Source organism: Nomascus leucogenys, chromosome 6 (assembly GCF_006542625.1).
Source record: "Nomascus leucogenys isolate Asia chromosome 6, Asia_NLE_v1, whole genome shotgun sequence".
Taxonomy (NCBI): domain Eukaryota; kingdom Metazoa; phylum Chordata; class Mammalia; order Primates; family Hylobatidae; genus Nomascus; species Nomascus leucogenys.
Genome location: NC_044386.1, coordinates 111,541,950 through 111,565,363, shown reverse-complemented (window position 1 = coordinate 111,565,363; position 23,414 = coordinate 111,541,950). Strand labels below are relative to the sequence as shown.

The 23,414-nt window shown below is 38.9% G+C and overlaps 1 protein-coding gene across 5 annotated transcripts in view; it reads right to left on the bottom strand.

Annotated features, from left to right (window-relative positions):
- The window catches only part of CHD2 (chromodomain helicase DNA binding protein 2), a 146,062-nt gene that overhangs the window by 109,706 nt on the left and 12,942 nt on the right, over nucleotides 1-23,414 (bottom strand). For 3 of the 5 annotated variants that reach the window (XM_030815056.1, XM_030815058.1, XM_030815059.1), the window contains one exon: nucleotides 18,091-21,665. In XM_030815056.1, coding sequence (XP_030670916.1) covers nucleotides 18,091-18,152 — 62 coding nt within the window. In that variant the 5' untranslated portion in view covers nucleotides 18,153-21,665. The remainder of the gene's footprint in view (nucleotides 1-18,090; nucleotides 21,666-23,414) is intronic. The other 2 variants (XM_030815057.1, XM_030815061.1) reach the window with 2 other exon arrangements.

Below are 23,414 nucleotides of genomic sequence, written 5' to 3'. Positions count from 1 at the left end.
AAATTAGCTGGGCATGGTAGTGTGCCTGTAATCCCAGCTACTCGGGAGGCTGAGGCAGGAGAATCACTTGAACCCAGGAGGCAGAGGTTGCAGTGAGCCTCAATCGTGCCATTGCATTCCAGCCTGGGCAACAAAGCAAGACTCCGTCTCCAAAAAAAAAAAAGTGTTTCTAAATTGTTTTTGGAACCAGAATCAGATGTAAGACTGAATACAAATACTAATGAGGGGAACTGCTTAAAGAAAAAGAAAAAAGCCTTAACAAAGTCATTACTTAATTTTCATACTTCTCATAAGAGGAATAATCACTAAATAAACTGGAAATGGAAAATGAGATCGCACCACTGCACTCCAGCCTGGGCAACACAGCCACACTCCGTCTCAAAAAAAGAAAAGTGTAATTATGGGCCGAGCATGGTGGGTCAAGCCTGTAATCCCAGCACTTTGGGAGGCCAAGGCGGGTGGAACACCTGAGATCAGAAGTTCAAGACCAGCCTGGCCAACATGGTGAAACCCAGCCTCTACTAAAAAAACAATTAGCCGGGTATGGTGGCATGCACCTGTAATCCCAGCTACTTTGGAGGCTGAGGCAGGAGAATCGCTTGAACTCAGGAGGTGGGGGTTGCAGTGAGCCAAGATCACACCACTGTACTCCAGCCCAGGCATCAGGTGCAAAACTCTGTCTCAAAAAAATATGTGTGTGTGTGTGTATGTGTATACATATAGCGTACATGTGTGTGTATATATATATATATATATATTCAAATTATTCCCTTAAAAAAACGACATTTCCTAAAAGACTATGTAGAATTGCCATTAATACCTAATAATTATAATAGTAAATACTATTAGTACTAAGCTGTAGCTTTAGTGCTGGTTTAGTAGAGGAGGCAGAAAGCCCACAAGACTAATAGAAAGGGTCAAACTGAGTTAGTGGGTGGAGTCCTTTAAGCCTTCACCTAAATAACAAAGTAATAAAATTAGCTGACTACCAATGGCTTACTAGTTACAGGGCAATTAAACATTGGATTTTCAGGAATGACTATCCAACATATATATAGAATCTTCATGAAAAACTATCTGAAAATTATTCAACATCTAAATTGGAAACAACTTTTATAATTTTTTACTTAACAAATAATTAAAACGAAAATACAATACACAGATAAAAGAACAAGTCAAAACTTGGAATTCAGATTCCAATCAAAAATAAATGCTGATGAGAAAAAGTTTTACCACTTCCTTTTGCTTGCGGATAAAAAGCATTTGGTATCTCTTCAAAATACTTTCTGAAGTAGGTAAAAATGGAGTGATTAACCTTGCAACTGGACTTTGAAACGAAGTGCCATTAACAGTTACTGTTCCATTTTTAATCGCCATTTCCCAAATGGCCACAAGAGGGCAGCACAGCAACATTCCACTTAAAAGGAGCCAGCCTGTGTGGGAGCCCCGCCCAAGAGCCGCCATTTCCCTTTACTGTTTATTTTCCTAACTTACAAAATGGCCGAACTGGTTGGCAGAACTTAGTGTTTTTGTGAGTGAAAGCAAAATCTGGCAAAACAATCACAAAACAATCTATACTGGAATTCCATAAAACTTACTTCCAGGCTAACTTCCTGCCAGTGATACAATAGCTAATATTTATGGAGCACTTATGTGTAAGGCATATGCCAAAATTCTCCTAATCCTTACCTATAAAGAAGACAGCCCAAGAGTGTGTGTGTATGTGCGTGTGTAAGCTGTCACCCCACAGTCTGAATTATCCAATCCACACTATCAACTATCAGCGTTAGGTATCACTGCCCTTATTTACATACATTCTTCAGTTGAACTGATTATTAAACCAAAGCTATTGTGTAACTATTCCTTCTCAAGTCACTTCTATGTGTCTTAAGATGGAAAAGCAAAGAAGACTAATTAGTCACACCTTTTTTATTGTTTGTTTGTTTTCTGAGACCAAGTCTCGCTCTGTAGCCCAGGCTGGAGTGCAGTGGCGTGATCTCGGCTCACTGCAACCTCCGCTCCGCCTCCAGGGTTCGAGCGATTCTCCTGCCTCAGTCTCTAGAGTAGCTGGAATTACAGGCACGCCCCACTGCACCTGGCTAATTGTTTTGTATTTTTAGTAGACACAGGGTTTCACCATGTTGGCCAGGCTGGTCTTGAACTCTGGACCTCAGGTAATCCGCCCGCCTTGGTCTCCCAAAGTGCTAGGATTTACAGGCATGAGCCACTGCGCCTGGCCACACATTTCTTATTGGTAAAGAATACTGGATGTAGTTCTTTAAACTCTCCACCTTTGGTTCAAGTCCTGTGCTTCTTCAGAATAAGTTATTACTATAAACAAGGTTAAAACACAAGTAACGGACTGGGAAACAAAATTTCAATGTACACATAACAAAGGATATAGATACACAACATATGAAGAATTACACATCAAACATCCAACCAAAAACTGCACAAAGAAAATGGATACGCAATTACAGAGAAGAAATTGAAATGGCCAATAAACTCATTTTTAAAAATAACTAAACCTCTGTTAATTTGGGAAACATTATAACTGGTTATTTTGCACTCATCTGCTTTGCAGAAATTAAAGTCTCTTAGTATTAAATAATTGTAAGAATAGCCAGTAACCCTTAAAATGTATATGAATTAGCCAGGCGCAGTTGCTCATGCCTGTAATCCCAGCAATTTGGGAGGCTGAGGCGGTCAGATCACGAGGTCAGGAGACTGAGACAATCCTGGACCACATGGTGAAACCCCGTCTCTACTAAAAATACAAAAATTAGCTGGGCGTGGTGGCACGCGCCTGTAGTCCCAGTTACTCGGGAGGCCAAGGTAGGAGAATCACTTGAACGTGGGAGGTGGAGGTTGCAGTGAACTGAGGTTGCACCATTGCACTCCAGCCTGAGCAACAGGGTGAGACTCCGACTCAAAAAAATAAAAAAGTGTATGAATCCTGCAATTCAGTTTGTGGGCATGTAACATAGACAAATTATCAAACTTGTATAGGACGAGGCAAATATTCAGAGCTCTATTCATAAAAAAACCTAAATAATCCATATACCCATTTATGAAAATGTAAAAGTAAAATGTGAAATATTCGCACTAGGCAACTAAATGCAGCAGCTAGATTAGGGCTGAATTAGGTCTGTAAATACTGTGAGCCCAAAAGTATCTGAGACTGAGCGCTCAATCAATTTAGAAAGTTTATTTTGCCAAGGTTAAGGACGTACCCATGACACATCCTCAGGAGGTCCAGGGTGATGGGGCACAGCTTGGTTTTTACACATTTTAGGGAGATATGAGACATCAATACGTGTAGGATGCAAACTGGTTTGGCCTGGAAAGGCCGGACAACTGGAAGCAGTGGAGGGGGCTTCCAGGTCATAGGTAGATAATAGACAAACAGTTGCATTCTTTTAAGTCTCTTGATTAGCCTTTCACTAAATACACAAGTTCCATGTGAGAAGAGAGTAGAGGCATAGTCATTTATGCCTCAGTCTGGCTTAGCAAAACAACAGGGCAGAGGAAGCAATCAGACGGGCATTTGTCTTAGGTGAAAAGAGGCGATGGCTTTGAGTTCTTTGTCCACAAGGAATTTCCTTGTGGGCAAATTGTTAGGGAGGTATGTAGCATTTTAATTTTTCTAGCTATCTTATTTAAGAAAAAAATAGGAGGCAGGTTTGCCTGACACAGTTCCCAGCTTGACTTTTCCCTTTGGTTTAGTAATTTGGAGGTCCCGAGATTTATTTTCCTTTCACAATATCAAAAAGAAAATTTCAAAACTATTAAATTTTTAAAACACAAAACATATTTACATAACCATGTACATTTTGTAAGTGCCAACTCTTTATATGCCAAAGTCATAAAAGTGACCCTAGCTATGTCTAACTATTTTATTTTAAAACTTTATTAGGCCGGGTGCGGTGGTTCACACCTGTAATCCAAGCACTTTGGGAGGTCGAGGCAGGCAGATCACAAGGTCAGATGGAGACCATCCTGGCTAACACGGTGAAACCCTGTCTCTACTAAAAATACAAAAAATTAGCCGGGCGTGGTGACACACGCCTGTAGTCCCAGCTACTCCGGAAGCTGAGGCAGCAGAATGGCGTGAACCCGGGAGGCGGAGCTTGCAGTGAGCTGAGATCGCACCCCTGCACTCCAGCCTGGGCAACAGACCAAGACTCTGTCTCAAAAAAAAAAAAAAAAAAAATTGTATCCTTTGAACTTTTCTGAATTCTTAATTTCTGAGAAAAGAGGTCTAACATTGTAGAACTGATCAGTTCTAAGGTGCAGGCCCTCCCCAGGATTCAGCAGTGCTCTCAGCAGTCACCCCAACACACGCAACACTATGGACCCTCCTTCCAGTGTTAAATAGAATCTATGGAAGGCCACTAATTTGGACCGAGCTCCTAGACCCTAACAGACCAAACCAAAATAGAGTCACTCATCTTAAACTTCTAAATTGTTTACCTTACCTTCAGGAAAGAAGATACCCAAATCCCCAAACAGACAGTGTGAGCTGGCATGAGGAAGTTCCCTCTGCTTTAACCCTTACAAGGAAGATAACCTCAAGTAACCTGATGTTAACCCACATTTTTGTACTACGTTGTTTCCCTGTTCCTGCTCAACCTTATAAAAACCGATTGCTCCACCATGCCCAATGGGCACCTATTTTTTTTATAGATGGGGTGCTACCTAATTTGTTAATCAATAACAAAATCCAATTAGATCTTTTACTCAATTTGTTGAAATTTTGTCTTTTGACAGCAGAAAAAGGTACATGTATAAGAAAAAGTGCACACAAAATGCTGCTTATAATTTCAAGGGATAAAAAGGCTAAATTCCATCAAGTACCTCCCAGATTAAGAAATCCAACAGTAAGGAGAGAAAAAAAATTTACTTTTAATCAGTATATTTCTAAAATTCGCAGCTGAAGCCAGGCAGGCATCACCTTAGTCTCGTCATGCTTAGTACTTATGCTCCCCAATAACCAAATATGAGTAGTTTCCATAGCACCAAACTATTAGCACCCAGGCATACATTAGAGAAACATGTATTCTAGCAAGAAGCCCGGTTAAGGTACAAATTAGATAAGGCACTTCACAAATACCTACCTAATCAGGATCTGGCAATGTGCTAATACACAAAAGACAAAAGAAGCTTTCTATTCAGGTAAAAACAAAAGTCTTTGTAAATAACCAAGCTGTGAAAAGCAGTTACAAGGGGAGTTCTCCCCAGAATTCATTAAGAAAATACTTAACCACCTCAGGCAATGTATTTACACCCATTAAAGCCCTAAGGACAGATGGACCAATTTGACCAAGAGTTCCTTTCAGCCCTGTGAGTCTTTAGTTAGCTAATGTTTAGGTTATAAACTTTAGACTTTTATAAAAATATATGGTGCTTTCAGCAACTCCCAAAGTTCAAAGGAGATTAAAGGATCTGATTACCAATCCCAGTAATACATGTGAAACGTATGCCCATAACGTCATGGGAGTAAGAGGGGTTCCTGGATCAGGCCAGAGAAGAAACCGCAAAGGGCCTCAACTTTATTACTAACAACCAACATTCACCATGGCAAGCACGGTTTCTCAATTAGAGTTTTTGGTTTTTTTGGAGACAGGGTCTTGCTCAGTTGCCCAGGATGGAGTGCACGTAATGTGATCACAGCTCACTGCAGCCGCAACCTCTTGGACTCAAGCAATCCTCCCACCTCAGCCTTCCAAATAGCTGGGACTATAGGTGCATACTGTCACATCCGGCTAATTTTTACATTTTTTGTAGAAATGGCATCTCCCTAAATTGCCCAGGCTGGTCTCGAACTCCTGGCTCAAGGGATCCCACCTCAGCCTCCCAAAGTGCTGGGATTACAGGTGTGAACCGCCGTGCCCAGCCCTGTGGTGGCATTATAGATGCCTGACGCTGGATAATTTGTTATTGTGGGGAGCTGTCTCATACACACTCTCGGATGTTTGGTAGCATCTCTGGCCTCTACCACTAGAGGCCAGTAACACCCCCACCCCCAGAGTGACAAGCAAAAATGTCCAGGGTAATGGAAGGGGACAAACCTGCCACTAGTTAAAGACCACTGCCTAGAAGTATCATTTTATTTAATTTGAACTTCCTTCCCTAAGCGACAACAAGTACTCCCCTTACTGTATTTTAAAAGATGAAGAAACAGGCTCCTGCCCAAGATTCTACAGCTAAAAAGCAGCAGAACAGAACAGAAAAGATCGAAACCCCGTCCCACACTGACCTTATTCCCAAACTTGCCTCAGTACAAGAATCAACTGAGGTTGCTGTTCAACATACAGATTCTTGGACAAAACCCTAGAATTGCTGAATTTTTTAACTTTCAAGCAAGCCTGGGAATATGTTGAACAAGCACCCCAGGTGATTTTTAGCAAGTAAACTTAAGGATTTAAAGGTCTATATAAAGCTAGATTCAGAGGGAACAGACCTTTTTTTAAGCAAGGGAAAGAGAACAGTGCAAGAGTTTGATCCATTACTGCTTTCCTTTGAAATTACAATCTACCAGTCATATTGCCTCTATTTGAATGTCAACCTGCATCTAAATGGAAGACACACTAACCATTTTAGTTTGTCAGGGCCTGGCGCGGTGGCTCACGCCTGTAATGCCAGCACTTTGGGAGGCCAAGGCAGGAGGATCACAAGGTTGGCGCATCACGAGGTCAGGAGTTCGAGACCAGCCTGGCCAACATAGCGAAACCCCGTCTCTACTAAAAATATAAAAAATTAGCCAGGCGTGGTGGTGGGCACCTGTGGTCCCAGCTACTCGGAAGGCTGAGGCAGGAGAATCACTTGAACCCAGGAGGTGGAGGATGCAGTGAGCCAAGATTGCGCCATTGCACCCTAGCCCAGGCAACAGAGCAAGACTCCGTCTCAAAACAAAACAAAACAAAAATACAAAAATTAACCGGGCATGGTGACACACACCTGTAATCCCAGCTACTCGGGAGGCTGAGGCAGAAGAATCACTTGAACCCAGGAGGTGGAGGTTGCAGTGAGCCAAGATTGCCACCGCACTCCAACCCAGGCGACAGAGCGAGACTCCGTCTCAAGATTGTCAACACACAACACACTCAAGAACTGTCTCCCCAGACGGCAGATAAACACAACAGTTCTCAAGCCTAGCTATGCCACAGACCCACCCAGAGCTTTGGACAATTCCTCAAACCTACTACCATGGCTCCTAAATCCAATCAGACAGGGAGCTTGGCTTTTAAAATTCTCCAAGTGATTCTCATGCAAAACCTCTCTGGGAACTAAGTTTCGAACAAAACAAACAAACTTGAAGCAAAGCACAAATCTTCACAACTTGTGGCCAAATCCAAAGTTCATGTGTGGCAATGGGGGACAAACCGCACAAAGGTGAAGTTCTGAGGCCTCCAGTACCTCCCATCCACCCATCTTTGCACATCTGTTTCTTATACTATCCACATGAGCATCACTTCAGGGCAACATTTTAACTAGAATCTTTTGATGTAGAGTCACGGCCTTTTGAACAGCAGAATGTGTGTCTGTCATCAGTCACACCCACAGTGCACTGTGATTTCGAGTCTGCTTCTTTAAAATGCAAAGTGTTTAAAAAGAAGCAAACTACAGAATTATGCAAGATTTTTACTATTTTCCCCGGTCTCATATACTTTAGTTTCCTTTTTTGTGGGGTTGATGTTGATTTTTTCTTGGGCGGGGGTTGGGGGAACACAGTCTCACTCTGTTGCCCAGGCTAGAGTGGAGTGGTGCGATCTGAGCTCACTGCAACTTCCGCCTCCCAGATGCAAGCGTCTCTGCCTCAGCCTCCCTAGTAGCCGGGATTACAGGAGTGCACCACCACATCCAGCTAATGTTTGTATTTTTAGTAGACACAGGGTTTCACCATGTTGGCCAGGCTGGTCTCGAACTCCTGGCCTCAAGTGATCTGCCAGCCTCAGCCTCCCAAAGTGCTGGGATTACAAGCATCAGCCACTGCACCCGGCTAAATTTCCTCTTACCCGTTAATTTGACAGCAACTTTTCACAAGATGCTTAATCAATCCTGGAGTCAAACTGCCACTGTTTGAATCCCAATTCTACCATTTACTCTCCTCGTGCCTCAATTTTCTCATCTAGCAAATAGGGATAAGCATATGTACCTCAGGAGTGGTGAGAATTACACTAGCACATACAAAGCAATCAGAACAAGTTCTAGATTCTTAGGAGGTACTATACATGCTAGCTGTTATTTAGTCTTCCTAAAGCATTCAACTTAGTTTTCACTGAAACAATCTCTCACAATCATTTCACCTACTGACTTGCTATTTAATTTAAATGCAAAGTTACAAGTATCATGCACCACATAAGGAAGTTTAGGTCAATGACTGCCGTCATATACAACAGTGATCCCATAAGACTGTAATACTGTATTTTAACTGTACCTTTTCTGTTTAGATACACAAATATTTACCATTGTATTACAATCACCTACAGCATTCAGTACTGTAATATGCTCTATACAGTTGCGGCCTAGGAGCAACAGGCTATAGCATAAGTGTGCAGTAGGCTATACCTAGGTTTGTGTAAGTGAAATGTTCGCACAACTACAACATCACCTAACGACATACTTCTCAGAATGTATCTCCATTGTTAAGCAACACATGACCGTACAACCAGCATAAACAAATTCAAGATGTATCTACTAATCCTTGGTAAGCACACAACGGAACTGAAGGAACAGAACAGCATGGGTAGTAAATGCTCAGCAGGGACCAGGCGCAGTGGCTCACCCCTGTAATCCCAGCACTTTGGGAGGCGGAGGTGGGAAGATCATTTGAGGTCAGGAGTCTGAGACCAGCCTGACCAACATGGTGAAATCCCATCTCCACTAAAAATAGTAAAAAGTAGCTGGGTGTGTGGTGGCAAACGCCTGCGATCCCAGCCACTCGGGAGGCTGAGGCAGAACAATCGCTTAAACCTGGGAGGCGAAGGTTGCAGTGAGCTGAGACGGCGCCACTGCACTCCAACCTAGGCAACAGAGCGAGATTCTGTCTCAAAAAAATAAATAATAAGTAAGATCGGCAGGACCTAAGGTCACCCGCAGGCCTTTAAAGGAAGAGGACTATGTAATCGTTCATTTAGTGAGTTGGTTAACTTTAGGAGGGTTACTAACATTTTTGCTATAGTGACTTTCATATTAAATAAAATATACATATAGCCAGGCGTGGCGGCTCATGCCCAGTTCAAGACCAGCCTGGGAAACATGGCGAAACCCCATCCCTACAAAAAATACAAAAATTAGCCAAGTGCAGTGGCATGTGCCTGTAGTCCCAGCTACTAGGGACGCTAAGGCAGGAGAACTGCTTGAGCCTGGAGGGTGGAGGTTGCAGTGAAACGAGGTTGTACCACTGCACTCCAGTGTGAGAATTGGGAGTGAAACCCTGTCTCAAAAGACAAAAAATAAATACATACACACACACACACACACACACACACACACACACACACACGTAAAACCCTTAAAACAGTCCCTTACCCAGAGTAAGCACTCAATAAATATAAATCTACTTTGGTATTTTTCTACAAAATGTTCACCATGTACAATTTTCCTTCCTGATACAATCCAAAGCGAAGGCCAGGTACGGTGGCTCACATCTGTAATGCCAGCATTTTGGGAGGTCTAGGTGAGCCCAAGAATTAGAGACCAGCCTGGGCAACATGGTCCAAACACATGTCTACAAAAATTAGACAGGTGGGGTGGTACACACCTGTGGTCCCAGCTCCTTGGGAGGCGGAGGTGGGAAAATCCCACCTGAGACTGGGATTGCACTACTGCACTGTGTATGAGACAGCTCCCCACAATAATAAATTATCCAGCCTCAGGCATCTATAATGCCACCACGAGGCTGGGCATGGTGGTTCACACCTGTAATCCCGGCACAACAGAGTGAGACTCCATCCCAACAACAACAACAAATCCAAAGTGAAAGATTACCAGCTAGCAGGCACTGCTAGACTTGGAAACAACCCATACAAATGGGATACACCCTGGAGTTTATTATCATATTCTTTTGTATTTTTTTAATGTTGGTCACAATTCACAACCCACCAATGTTTTTATAAACCCAAGAGAAAAGAAGTTTAGAATGGAATGTAACTGCATTCCAAGTAAATAATTCTAGGATCTAAACTTCCAAAGGATGTAAGGAGAGTACACTAAGGAAGAGATGACCACAAGAGCTTAAAGCAACTAGAAGACACTTAGAAGGAATTCAGAATCTTGAGGTGAGAAAGCCCACCTGCATATACATTTTTTATCTTTTTTCTTTTTTGGTCACCCTGTCCCCCGGGCTGGAGTGCAGTGGTGTGTGATTTCATATCACTGCAACCTCCGCCTCCCAGCTTCAAGCGATTCTCCGGCCTCAGCCTCCCGAGTAGCTGGGACTACAGACACCCACCATCATGTCCAGCTAATTTTTGTATTTTTAGTAGAGACAGGGTTTCACCATGTTGGCCAGGCTGTTCTCGAACTCCCTACCTCAAGTGATCCGCCTGCCTGGGCCTCCCAAACTGCTGAGATTACAGGAGTGAGCTACCACGCCCACCCTGTGTATACATTTTAAAGGTATGCCTAGAACTGGATCTGCCATGACATTTAATATAGAAACATCCTCTTCCATCAAGCCTACAATTCCCTGTCAGCATCCTACCCCACTTTTGCTTCCAGAGGTCCTAACTCAAGCAGCTATTAAGACCAAAAAAGGAATTTAAAAATGGGACAGGCAATGGAAAGACCAAGGGTTATTAGAAAAGAATGCAAGTACACGAAGTGCTCCATCAGAAGATTTGAACACACATGGAGATACTGCGAACATACAGAAACACATGCAAATTTGAAACACGGACAGCTTTTAAAAATTAACTAGATCCTAGGGGCAGGGCTGGACACTGGTATTTTTAGCAGCTCTCCATAGTCTGAAATGGGAATAAAAAGTAGAACCCAACTGACCTATAACCCAAAAAGGACAGGAAATAGAGGAAGTAGGGGAAACCCAAAACACACAAATCTTAAGACTAGTTTAAGCAGACTTGCATGTTCGGCATTATGCTAAGACAAATATATAGTCCTATGGTTTAGACTGAACACTGAAAGCAAGCTACAGCCAATTAGACATTGGTTGTAAATATTACTGCTGTTACATTTATATCCATGGAGCACTGCACCATAGTATTCAGTATTCATTCTATAACAGCTTGAGAGGGGAAATGAGACAGAGGATAAACCAGGGCAATAATTACCAGCTTGTGGGGGTGGGGGGGGGGTAGTTATCTACTCAGACTAACTGGCAAAAGCAGGGCTGTGATTCACACAAGAAGCTGTTGTAGTCCAGCAAAAGTCATGTTCTCTCAAAAGGCTGGCTCTTCTCAAAAAAAAAAAAAAAAAAAACAAAAACAAAATTCTAAGAGAGGATGAACTGTAAAACGCACCCAAGCTGACTAAATGGGGACTTGCCTCCTAAAATCATTCTCACAAATCTCTCCTGTAACTGGCCAGCGAGTTCCTCAGGGCCAACCTAGCTCTTGAAGAGGAACTTAGGACATGCAGGAAGGAGGGGCGCAAGAAAGTAAGATGAAACAAACAGTAAGAATAAAATAACCTTGCTAAAAGCTTACATTTATTGAGCACTTTTAATGTGATGGGCTCTTTGCTAAACATTTTATGGGCGCTATTTCATCTTCATGACCCAATGAAGACGACCATTATCTACATTTTTAAAATGAGAAAATTACAAGTCCAATCATAAGTGCTTCTTCACTGGCCTAAACTGGGAATAAAAATTTTCAGGACTAAAGCAAAAGTTGAACTCGTACCTAGCTCTTGCCAGGCACAGAGGTAACAGTTAGGCATACACAAGTGACAAAATGACCCATCAGAATTAAATTCAAAGTATAAAATCAAGACTATCTCTACAATGCTGCCTTAGCCGGATGCTTCTGAAACATTCTCTCCTTCAACATCAGTGATCACATTTTCCCCAAACTACGGGGACTCAATAATGAGAACCGAAATACTTTTCAGTATGATATCCAGTCCACAACATGTTGAAATAACAAAAAAGAGACCCATAACCAAACATATTAACAATAAAATGCTAAATTATGTAGCATGAATGGCTACCACATATCTATGTCCTCCATCATTTATTTCAAAAAGAAAAGCCTTGTCCCTCACTTCATAATCAGGGCTCAAATATATTCAGTATATAGGACCTTTTTTTTAGAAAAGTCTCTCCCCCTAGACTTGCTTTATCAATTAAAGATTCCATTGATTACAGAAAAGGGTCATAAGACAAATGTGAGTAATGTGTTCCAGCATTGTGCTGAATTACTGATTACAAAATAAAAATACAGTCCAGCCTGGACATTGGATGACTAAGTCAAGTTTTGTTACTCAGGCTTTACACTGATAACCCTAAAGTTCCAAAACAAGTTGTGATTGGCAACTTTGCAAAGGTATACATGTGAACTCAATGTTTAGTCAAGCTGAAGCGCAGGAGGGAGTTACTCAGCTGTGACACACCCAGTGTAACCAGGCCACAAAGTTACTTTCACCTGTATACAAAATACTCTTAGAGGAATTTTTTTTTTTAGTTTCTTTGTTCAAGTGACACCAATTCAAGAAAGCCAAGTTCTTCAAGGAAGCAAAGTTCTAAGGTTACCAGGAAGAAGCTAAAAACTAAAGGATCTTTAAAAAAAAAAAAAAAAAGATGGCTCATAGCAAGAAAAAATTTAATGGCTGACACAGAGCAGTCACTCAATTTTTATGCCAGAAACAAACTTAGTGTATCAGAGTTTGGAAATACCAAGTGGTCTCAGGAGGTCTCTCGTAACTGTCAGTTGTTGTATTTGGGGGTAAGGGAGAGTAAACTAATGATAAAATCTGTGAGTTTTAATTAAAATTCAAATAAACGTCCAGATTCACTCCTCAAGCAATAACTTGCTACAATTGTCACAACCAATAGTCCTTATCGAAAATATTATTTGCCCACCTTCCTCTGCTGACTTAAATCTTTACAAAGATACTAACTCCCTAAGGGCCAAATACTAGTTGGAAAATGCATATTTTAAAGAGCAAGGATACAGAGAGAGAGAGAGAGAGAGAAATCGATCAACACTCTTTTCTTGCTACTTGATGCTATTCTCCACATCACAGGGAAAAAAAATAGAAGGCTCAACATACCTAAGAACACTGGTTCTTTAAAAAACTTAATTGGCTCCAAGACTGTCAACAGTTAATAGGTAAATTGTTGTATCATGGTATGCATTTTAACTCATAATGGTATTTAGGCTAAAGTATCTTAAATAACAGAATAGTTCATATCCTCTTAAAAAATAACTAAGTGCAATGTTGACTACTTTGACCCCAGTTTTAGGAATTGAAAGGTATTCAGCAAATATTAAAATATTAACACAACTAATTAGAATTCAGTCTCTACACAAAAAGGGAGGTGAGGTTACTACCTTTGTTCTTGTGGCAGGTATACTTTAAAGTTGGAAGCTACAGTTAAATGTTCATCAAGTTCTACAAGTACTTAATTATCTGAAGATGTTTAGTATTTTATACGCAATATACATTTGAGCATATAATTTTAAAATCAGGTACAAATTCTTTGATGAACACTTCTCTGTAACAGAAAAAGCAATTTCAGCTAGTTTTCATAAACTATCCAAATAATTCTTCCCCAAGAACCTACCTATGAGAACCTACAAAACTCACTATCATAGTGAATTTTAACTTTCACAGACTGTATTCAGAAACTTGACATACGCCCAAGCAAATGTCACCTGCACTGAAGAGGTCAACATCTCCTTTGAAGTAACACACTTTACTAAAATAACTTTGAACTAAGGCTAACTACAGGACAGCCTACTCCTTTCAACTGCTAAAAAACTCTAGTATGGCAGGAAAAAAACTTTCTCCACAGTAGATAAATCCACTGAATTTCTTGCTTGCTTAAATTCAGTATGTGTAATTTAATTAAGACATCGTTGCTGAAAGATGACGTTTTAACCAGAAATCCTTGTAAAGGTTTCCAAACAAGGCAAACCAGTGAGCATAAACCCAACCGTTTACTGGGACTCAGAATTCCCGAAGTGGAGGCCTAGGAAAGATAATTCTGAAGATTTGGCCAAGTGACCCCACTATCAGCCAAGTTGTCAGTCACTTCGCATTAGCAAGTGCTATTAACACTTAAAAGAGTAGTTTTCTAACATTTACTTAGATAGTAATGGTTGCCTAACACTGTATTCTGCCACTTTTTAATGTTATTAAACGTGAAATTTTCTATTTTCTATTAAACTATCCCACTGTGAATCTTAAATATATAGTACTTAGCACATACTGACCTGAGTTTTTCTCCATCAAATGCCAACTGAGAAAATGTACGGTACCAAGTAAAAACGCACGGGGACAAGTTCAAATAATCCTGCCTTTGTTTATGAGCCATGTATTAAACAGCTGTTAACACCCGTCAAGGTTTTCACTAAAGTAGAAGTATCCGCCTCTGACACTCAAAACGTTTTGGTCAATGGTAACAAAAACCCACTCATTCTTCACACTGCACGGGGGCGAGGAGAAGGGACGCTAAGGTATGAAAAGGGAAAATGCAAAAACTGGGCAAATTTTCTATTTTAAAATTTCCAAATAGTGCCTTTAAGATTTATAAATAGTGACTGTACTTTTTCTCCAAAAGCAGCCGCTTCTCAAAGAGGATAAACCATTCCCGGAAATGAGCAAAAGAATACACACTACAGAGTGCGGACCGCTACAGGCAAGGGCGGACCAAGACTGCCAGGAGCAAACGCGTCCAGGAAAGCAGCCGCCCACCGGAAAGTCCCAACTACAGTTCCCTTCCTTTTCCCCTCGGCGTGCGGCTCCCTGGGTAGGGGGAGGAGAAACCGCCCGACACGCGCATGCGGCCAGACGTCACTGCGTTCTCTCCCCGCCCCCGCGCGGAGCCGTCTGACGTCACGGGGCGGGGGCTACCGAAGGCGCCGCCGTTGACCCTGCTGTTACCAGGCGCGCGCACAGCCAATCAGCACCCCGCGCCGGCTCCGGCCGGCCTTTGAACTCCGCACGGCAACTTCCTGCTGTTTGGCGAGTACACAGTGCAATGCAGTATGTCTGTCAGCGCTGCGGCACAAAGGAACAGCCATTTTGTGACTGAGCTGGACCTGCACCAAGATGCCAGGGGCTCAAAGAGCTGCTGCGTGCCCTAACTATCGAGCTGCCTTTTATTTCGGCACCAGAGCTCCCCAGAAGAGCAGAGAGGGGGAAGGAAATAGGCTTTGGTATTTCAGATTTCAATTAGTTTAGATTCAGTCTTCTCCAAAATCCCGTTTTTTAATGTATTATCAGCGTCATAAAATGGCTGCCAGTTAAACTGCCTGTTCTAGTACACAAGTAACTGCATTATGCCATTTCTAATCATCCCCAGCCTTTTAGAATAACTGGTAAAGTGCCCCTGAAAATTGTAGGATTTACCTGCACCTCAGGTTATAAAAATAAATCTGGCTCAAAGGCAGACGATTTGGAGATAAATTTAATAAACTCGTTCAATTCTTAAGATAAATTGCTAACGTGGTGCCCCAGAGAACACACTGAACTCTTTGTGTGCACACAGTCCCGTTTTCATTCTTTGATGTTACTTAAGTTATCCCCAAGCTGCAAATTATTCAGATAAAAAGTATGGTATACTTCTCGTATGTCCATCATTAAAACTTTGTTTTAAATACTTAGAAATTTTACAAATATCAAATGTTTTTAAAATCGCGTTTTTTAATTTTCAAAAATCCTGATAAAGTATAAGACTTTAGCATTAACTTCAAATTAAAATACAAACTTATATAACCACTATTAACTACTGCACTATTTCCAAAAACAGGATATCACCAGATTTACTTAAACTTGCACTCATTCCTTCCAGATCCTAAAGTAATTCTCAGACCAAAGTTTACTTGACCTGCAAACTCATTTCCTCTTCTGTGGTTCAGGCTGCAAAGGTGATTTTCGTAGTATTCCCTAAACACTATACTTTGGGCAATAAAAACTCTGATGGCAGAAGGAACCAAGTACTAATTACAGGGACAGTTCAGCTCACTAGAATATTATCTACCACATTAAAACACCAGTAACATTCTACAGCTGCACAATTTTAAAAGGAAGTGATGTCATAATTATGTACATGTATTAAGGTATGAAATTTAGGATAACTAATTTAAAAGTTTATCTTCTTTTCAAAGAGTCAAATATTTTTGGACATCCATCAGGTATATGATTCAAAGTATACTTGACAAATGAATTTAAAAGTACAGTCAGTACATGCTTCATGTACAGCTGTAACCTCCACTACCAGTAGGCAAATGCCTGACAACTTCCAGGTAGTTTTCCAGGTGAGAGTAAAAATACTGAAAGAATACCAACACAGCTCAATTTTTTAAAATTAGAAAGCATAGTCTCATCAATGATGTTAACCACAAACCTTGCATAAGAAAGCCAAAACCCATGTGAGACCTATGCAAATGATACACTCAAGGGAGCAACAATTTTAGTGCTGAATCTTTAATATAATTTGCCAAATATATCTGCAGGTTCTCATTTCTTCAAATTGTCATTACTTTCCAGAAAAAAACAGTTTAAGATGAGTAAAAAACTTTTCTGTCCTCAATTTAATCTAGTAATTTACATGGGCAATTCAATTAAGACAGCACTACAAACTGGGTGACAACTCAATGCAAAAAAATTTGGTAATTTCTAAAGCAAGGCTCAATATGCTTTTAGTCACATAAAATAAATAGAATTCAGCATATTAGTAATACATCATGTTCAAAACTTTCAAAATTCACTAGCCTAATAGAAAAGTGTATTATTTATAAAAATTAGAAAAGTAAAAATAAAATTGGGAAGGAAAACCACATGAATCACATCCTTGTTAAACTGCACGATTTAAAATTTATAATATGAAAATGCATAAAGAACACATCAAAAAATGCATTCATATGTACTTTTTAAAATTAATATACAGAGGTCATACAACAAAAACATCTTAGAGGCTTTATTACTTCATCACTAACAAGGTACTCCAAGGAATGTGAAACACATCATGATATGCACAAACAGTACATTTGTAAGCTTCAGAAGATAAAGCATTCCAGACGACTCTGTCGAAATACATCAATAAATTTAAAGCAGCTACATCTAAATTGTGAGGATAAAATACATCTACCAACAAGAAATCAATGTCTTAAGCATACAAATGCAAACCTTAAAATAATTTAAAGGCAAAATATACAACTGTAAATATGATCACAGTAACAAACACAAAATAAAAGTATATTAAGAGTATTCCAGGATTTCTGTTATTACAGATTTGATTTCATAAATGCAGGAACTCTAACCATCAAGTAAAGGTTTTGATAAATCACATCAAAATTTCCTAAAATGTCAAGTGTATCAAAAGAAATATAAAGTCACATAAAAATATAAACTGAGAGGCATCAGTCAAAGGGTCCTTTAAGTGATTTTGTTTTTAAATGTACATTTTTTCATTCATATAACTTTCTGATATGTCTATTTACTATAATTTACTACTACAAGGCTTCTCTATGGCCCTCAGTTACAAGTTTAGATATCCTGGATTCTTCAAAGAAAAAATTTGCCTTGTATGTAAAATGGTGCAATGCAGCAATGGCTAAACCGACAAGGTCATTTTTCTGCAGTACAAAAACCTAAAAACTGAAATTTACTGACAGAAAAACTGTACATTACAGGAAAGGCCCCTTTGAATAAAGGTACCTTACCTTTTGACTGCTGTAAGAGGCCTTAAGTCACAACTCAACTTTCATAAATTGCTACCAAAAAATTAGGGTGTGGCATATTAGCAATCTCAAGGTCATGCTTTAAAAAACGAATCCAAATTAGAAAAACACAATAAAACAGACAGCAATCCATGTCTGTCAAGGTAAACAATTGTAAGCTGAGGTTTCTCCCCCAAAAAAAAAGACAAAAAGGAAGAAAGTTGATAGCTCATACCTCGATGCATTGCTGTGTAGCGAACTGTCCTCCTCTTGGCTTTTGTCCTTATTTCTCATCATCTTTTAATTCTTAAATATTAAGGGGGAGGGGGAATCTGTGTTTGCTTTGAAGTCCTGTGCCCAGGTATTTACTGTCAAAAGTTGAAAGAAAGGTAAGGTCCCGGCTTCTATCGATGCTTTTTATTATCAGGAACAAAGTCCTGACGATGTTAACGATATTGTTATAACACAACAACGGTAAGCACCAAAAAACTAAATATTTCTATTTTTTCCTTAAAAGAAAAAACAACAGGATAAACCGAACAGTGGAAGCATCACTATCAATAAGGAAACTTTCTCAAAGTAGCACACTAGATACAAATAACAATCTCTGTATCTTATTGCGTCATCCAAGAATTTCTCGTATTTACAGAAAACAAGGCAAACTTTAACAAATAAATCTTTAAAATTATCATCGATGATCGTGAACTTACCTGATCCATGTAGTATGTCCAAAGCAAGAGTCCTATCTACTAGTAGAAAAATATCAGATCCCAAATAATTAAAAATAAAGGCAAAATCCTCCGTTAAAAAACGAAAAATAAATAAAATAACCCTCAAATATGTTAACTGGTCAAAAAAATAAAGCAATAATTAATACTAAAACAGGTCCGAAAGAAAAAAAACCTCATTAGGAGAGCGCACAAAAATGGAGGTGCGCCATGGCTTCTAAGCTGGAAAAAACAACGACCTGGGCTCTCAGTACGGCTGCTTCTTTCCAACAAGGCACGAAAAGAAAGCTCCTAAAAGCTGCTTTTCTCCCAAAAAAAGGTTCGAATCGACCCCAGTAAGTCCCTAGGAAAGACAGGGGGCTACGGGGGCCCCCTGAGGCTGCCCGAAAGTTAGGGAAAGTTGCGTAAAGTGAGGCAAAGGCAGGGAGCAGAGCGCGCTCTCTCTAAGGCACAGCCGCCATCTAGAGCCTCCTTCCCAGCTCTGAGAGCTCTGCCTTTGATTGACACTCTCTACATTTACCCCACAACTCAGGTGATGTACCATAGACCCACCCCTTCATCTCCACCAAAAAAAAAAAAAAAAAAAAAGAGAGAGAGAGAGAGATCCTCCATCCCAGGGAGCCTAAGGACCCCCACCCCCACACCTCCCTGCCCCTCCAGACCACCCCAACAGGGGGAGGGGGGAGGGCTTCTTAACCCCCTCTGGCTCAAGCACCCTTTTTAAGCCAGAGAGAAATGTAATTTGTTCCTTTTGTCTAAAGATCTGCTAAATATTTCAGTCCTTGAGCTAAAATAACTTCCTCCCTGGACAGGAAGTGGTGTTTTATAAAGCCATTTTGAAAAAGGGATAATTCTTAGAGAATCTAAAGCTCAGCTAAGTACTAATCTTTTTAAAAATTAATCCCCCAATGGGTGAAATGATTGCTAAATAAAAGTAAAACCTTAATTTCATAAACTAAATTCAAGTTTTTCCTTCTTTATGATGCCTAAAAATAATCTAAAGACAAAATTTAAGGGGGAATTTTCCATCTCAACTGGAAGAAAGGGGTAATTTTTACAACTCAAGAGCGCCTCCCTAGTGTTCAAGTTGCATTGGAGCAAAAGTTAATGCAACCAATTTTTATTCAAGAATATCCATTTTTCTTTGTTCTTTCACAAAATTCTTTAACCCATTATATAACCTTGAAAATATTACACTCCTCCCTCCAAAGAAACTTCTCATAATCACAATATATTTACTTCCCACACTGATTCAGGCAAAAATTCAAGAGTATGGTCCAACCACGATCACCTTTCAATCAGTAACCCAAGAAACTCCACGTCCAAATCCAACAGAAAACACATATCCCAACACTTCCCTTATATTTCAAATCAAGTAAGTATACACCCATTTCAACAATGTTATTAACAATAGGACATACGTGATTGCAAATTATCAAAGTAATGTCACAAAGCAAATTCTCCTAAATATCAAAACCATGAGATCCACAGAAACGAATTACTAATTCCAAAAACAATATCCTACCAAGCACTCCATTCAGACAAGCATATTCACACACCCAAAAAAATCCAATCACCTTTCCTTATTCAACATAATCTGCCAGAACCATGTCCCTCCCTCACTGAAGAAATCCACTTTAGATTTACACCAAACAAAAGCAACAACGTCCAATCTAGGTAAAATCCATAATCCAAACTGTTTCAATTCCATACCCTACACACAAAGATAAATTTTGTACCAAGATCAAAATCCAAAATTCCATTTTTGAACTTGACAAAGACCAACCACCTCACATCAGTCAATAACAAATGGTGCACATCTATTAACCATGGATGTGTATGCTGCAGTATTTGACATGAATCACAAACAGTATGATTAACACAAAACAATTTAACCTGAACTATTTATTCTTCTCATGTAAAATGGGAAAACAGAATCAAGAACTCATTTTGTCTACCAAAATAATGCCTACCACCTTTGTAATAGTTACCAAAACTGGTATCAGTTGATTAGTAATAAATGAAAACCTGGCATTTAAAAATCAAACATAAGTAATCTATGGCAGGGTGCAATTCATTTATTTTAAATTCCCAATTGTACAAAATAAAGACAATACAAGATATTAATCCTACTTCAAAGTTATATAAAATGGATTACACACATAATTTCGAATTTAAAAAATTGTGAATACTCCAAGGACCCTAACCCATAAATTCAACACTTCTTCCTCTAATAGTAAGACAATAGGAGACATCAATTTAAATATTCAGATGAATATTCTATAGCAAGATGTATTTATAGTATTAAAAAGCTTAAGAAACCATTTCAGTCAACACAAAATAACTCAGAAGTATATGTGTATCACTCATCCTGAATTTTGGAGCAACAAGCAGTTTGTTTCAAGTTCATTAAAATCTTGTGGCAGATTAAAATCAGATTCTATTATTACCCATTGAGTTGTTTTGAAAGGTGTTTCATGAAAGCACAAACAGTATTTAAACCAAATGACCATCTAAGAGCACAACTTTGTGAAAAATGATAAATCTTCATAAACCAAGTAAAATGTTTTCGATTACACCATTTCCAATTTACCAGCTTTATTCATATTCAGTACACTTTACCACTCGGCAACTACAAAGGCCAAAGTATTACTAAAATAAAACTAAACATTGAATGAAACTTCCACTTAAAAAAAAAAAAACCCAAACTGAGAAATTTTTAAGTGTTATAAATTTTATTAAAAGTTAACATTTCAAGAGGTCATACTCATACAAATCAAACTGCAAAAAATTCCAGGCATAAAAACTATTATCTGGGTTAGTGTGCCATCTTTCTTCTCCAAATGTCAAAATGTCCACAAAAAAAAGTCTTTAGAAAGTCAAATCCACTGTCCATTTGTGTTGGGTAAGAAACCTATGTCTTCATTCACTGCATGGATTCCATGTTAAAAGAACCCTGTCTTGGTTGTATATTATCACAGGACTCTTGTATTAATCCATTTTCCTCAATTCCCCATAGTAGGCTGCCATCTTGATTTCTCAGTGGTAGGGTCCATTTGAAACTCTTCAAGCTGACTGGGTGCTTGATGAAAAAATTAAAAGAAAAAAATGCTGTTGGAATCTTAATCTTTTAAACAGAAAACATCCACCCACCTTGAAGATACCCTACCATACACAAAACTTTAATTTTGTAACAGCTTTCAACTATGAAATTGTAAAGTTGTATGCAAAACACACACAACTCCTTGATAAGACTGCACACCAAAGTAACAAAGTCCTTGTACTACCACAGATACATTTGTATCTATAAAAAAGTCCCAGTGAAGAGTCTGATTTTTAATATTTAACACTATCATTATACTGTGTACATAAAAAGTAAAAACAAAAATTAAAATTCAAAATTCCTGGAAAGCTAAATTACAGAAACACTGTGGATTCTAAATCTCAATGCAGAAAACTTTCCAAGCTTCTTCAAAGAAAACTAATTATAGAAAAGAATCTTAAGGGATTTAAAAAAAAAAAAAAAAAAACACATACACACATAAAGCAGTCGATCATAGCATAGTTTTTCAATCCAACAGATGTTGGTTGTGTTTAGATAACGAAAATGGCCACTATAGGTGACACCATCTTTAACTACATATCTGAGAATACAGAAAAGATGTAGCCACAAAAAAAAAAAAAAAAAAAAAGATCAAAAATGCAAAGTATCTGCCTGGCTTGATAGATTTGCCATAAAATGCTGTTTTCAAATTATACGCAACTAAAATAATACACTCTCATTACCAAAATACCTAATGTCTCTCATAGAAAAATAAATCCGTTACTTAAATAATTTGAACTGAAGGGAGAAGTGAGAAGTCAGATGATTTTACCATTAAATAAATGATTCAGATTCATCATGACCAAACATAATTTGAAAAACAAAATTTAAACCCTGGCCTTCTCTATGAATTTTCCAGCTCTCCATCTGAATTTGTGGAGATACAGTCAAGGGTGACTGAATTTGAGGTAAATAAATATAAGGGCATTTTAGCCCATTAGGTAATTTCCTTGTCTCCTTGGCAACAATTAGGATATATACTGTTTACTATACACAATACAAAAATCTACTTACTTATTTGGTTAACCGAGATACTGCCACCCATATTAAAAAACATTGATTAAAGGGAGTGTCACAGCATCAGTAATAAATATCAAAAGCAAGGTATTTCTCCTTACTTGGTTTTGCTCATTTCTCCCCAGCTTTAAAAAGAAAACTAAATTACTCAATTCATTCCTGATCTCAGTAAAAATCTTCCATCTGACTTGTTCATTCCTTAAAATTAAGGGACATGTACTTCTATAGAGAAGTATAAAAGTAAAAACATCATTCTCTGTCAAAGAGTTAATTATAAACCAATTTATTTTCAATCTCTACTGTTGCAAGATTCAAGCTCTAAATGAAGTTGGTGATGTAAATACTGTTATGATGAACAATGACACAGAATGAAAATGCGTTATCAAATTACAGTCATATTTCAGTATCTATAGATGCAATTTATTCATCTTGGTACCTGAATTAAAAAACTCAAGTTTTATATTTTTCTGACAGGACAGAGATAAAATTTATCCAGATTTCCTTCTAAAACCATTATTTTTTTTAAAAAAAATCAAAAGAAAATCTAATGACATTATTAATATCATTTCAAAATTACTCAGAATATATTGGTTTATGTGACAACAGCAGAGATTAGAAAATAGCATATTTATCATACTCTCACAGTCATATATTTAAAGATAGTAAAAAAAAAAGTAAAGAAAAAAATGCTACAAGAGAAAACTCTTGACA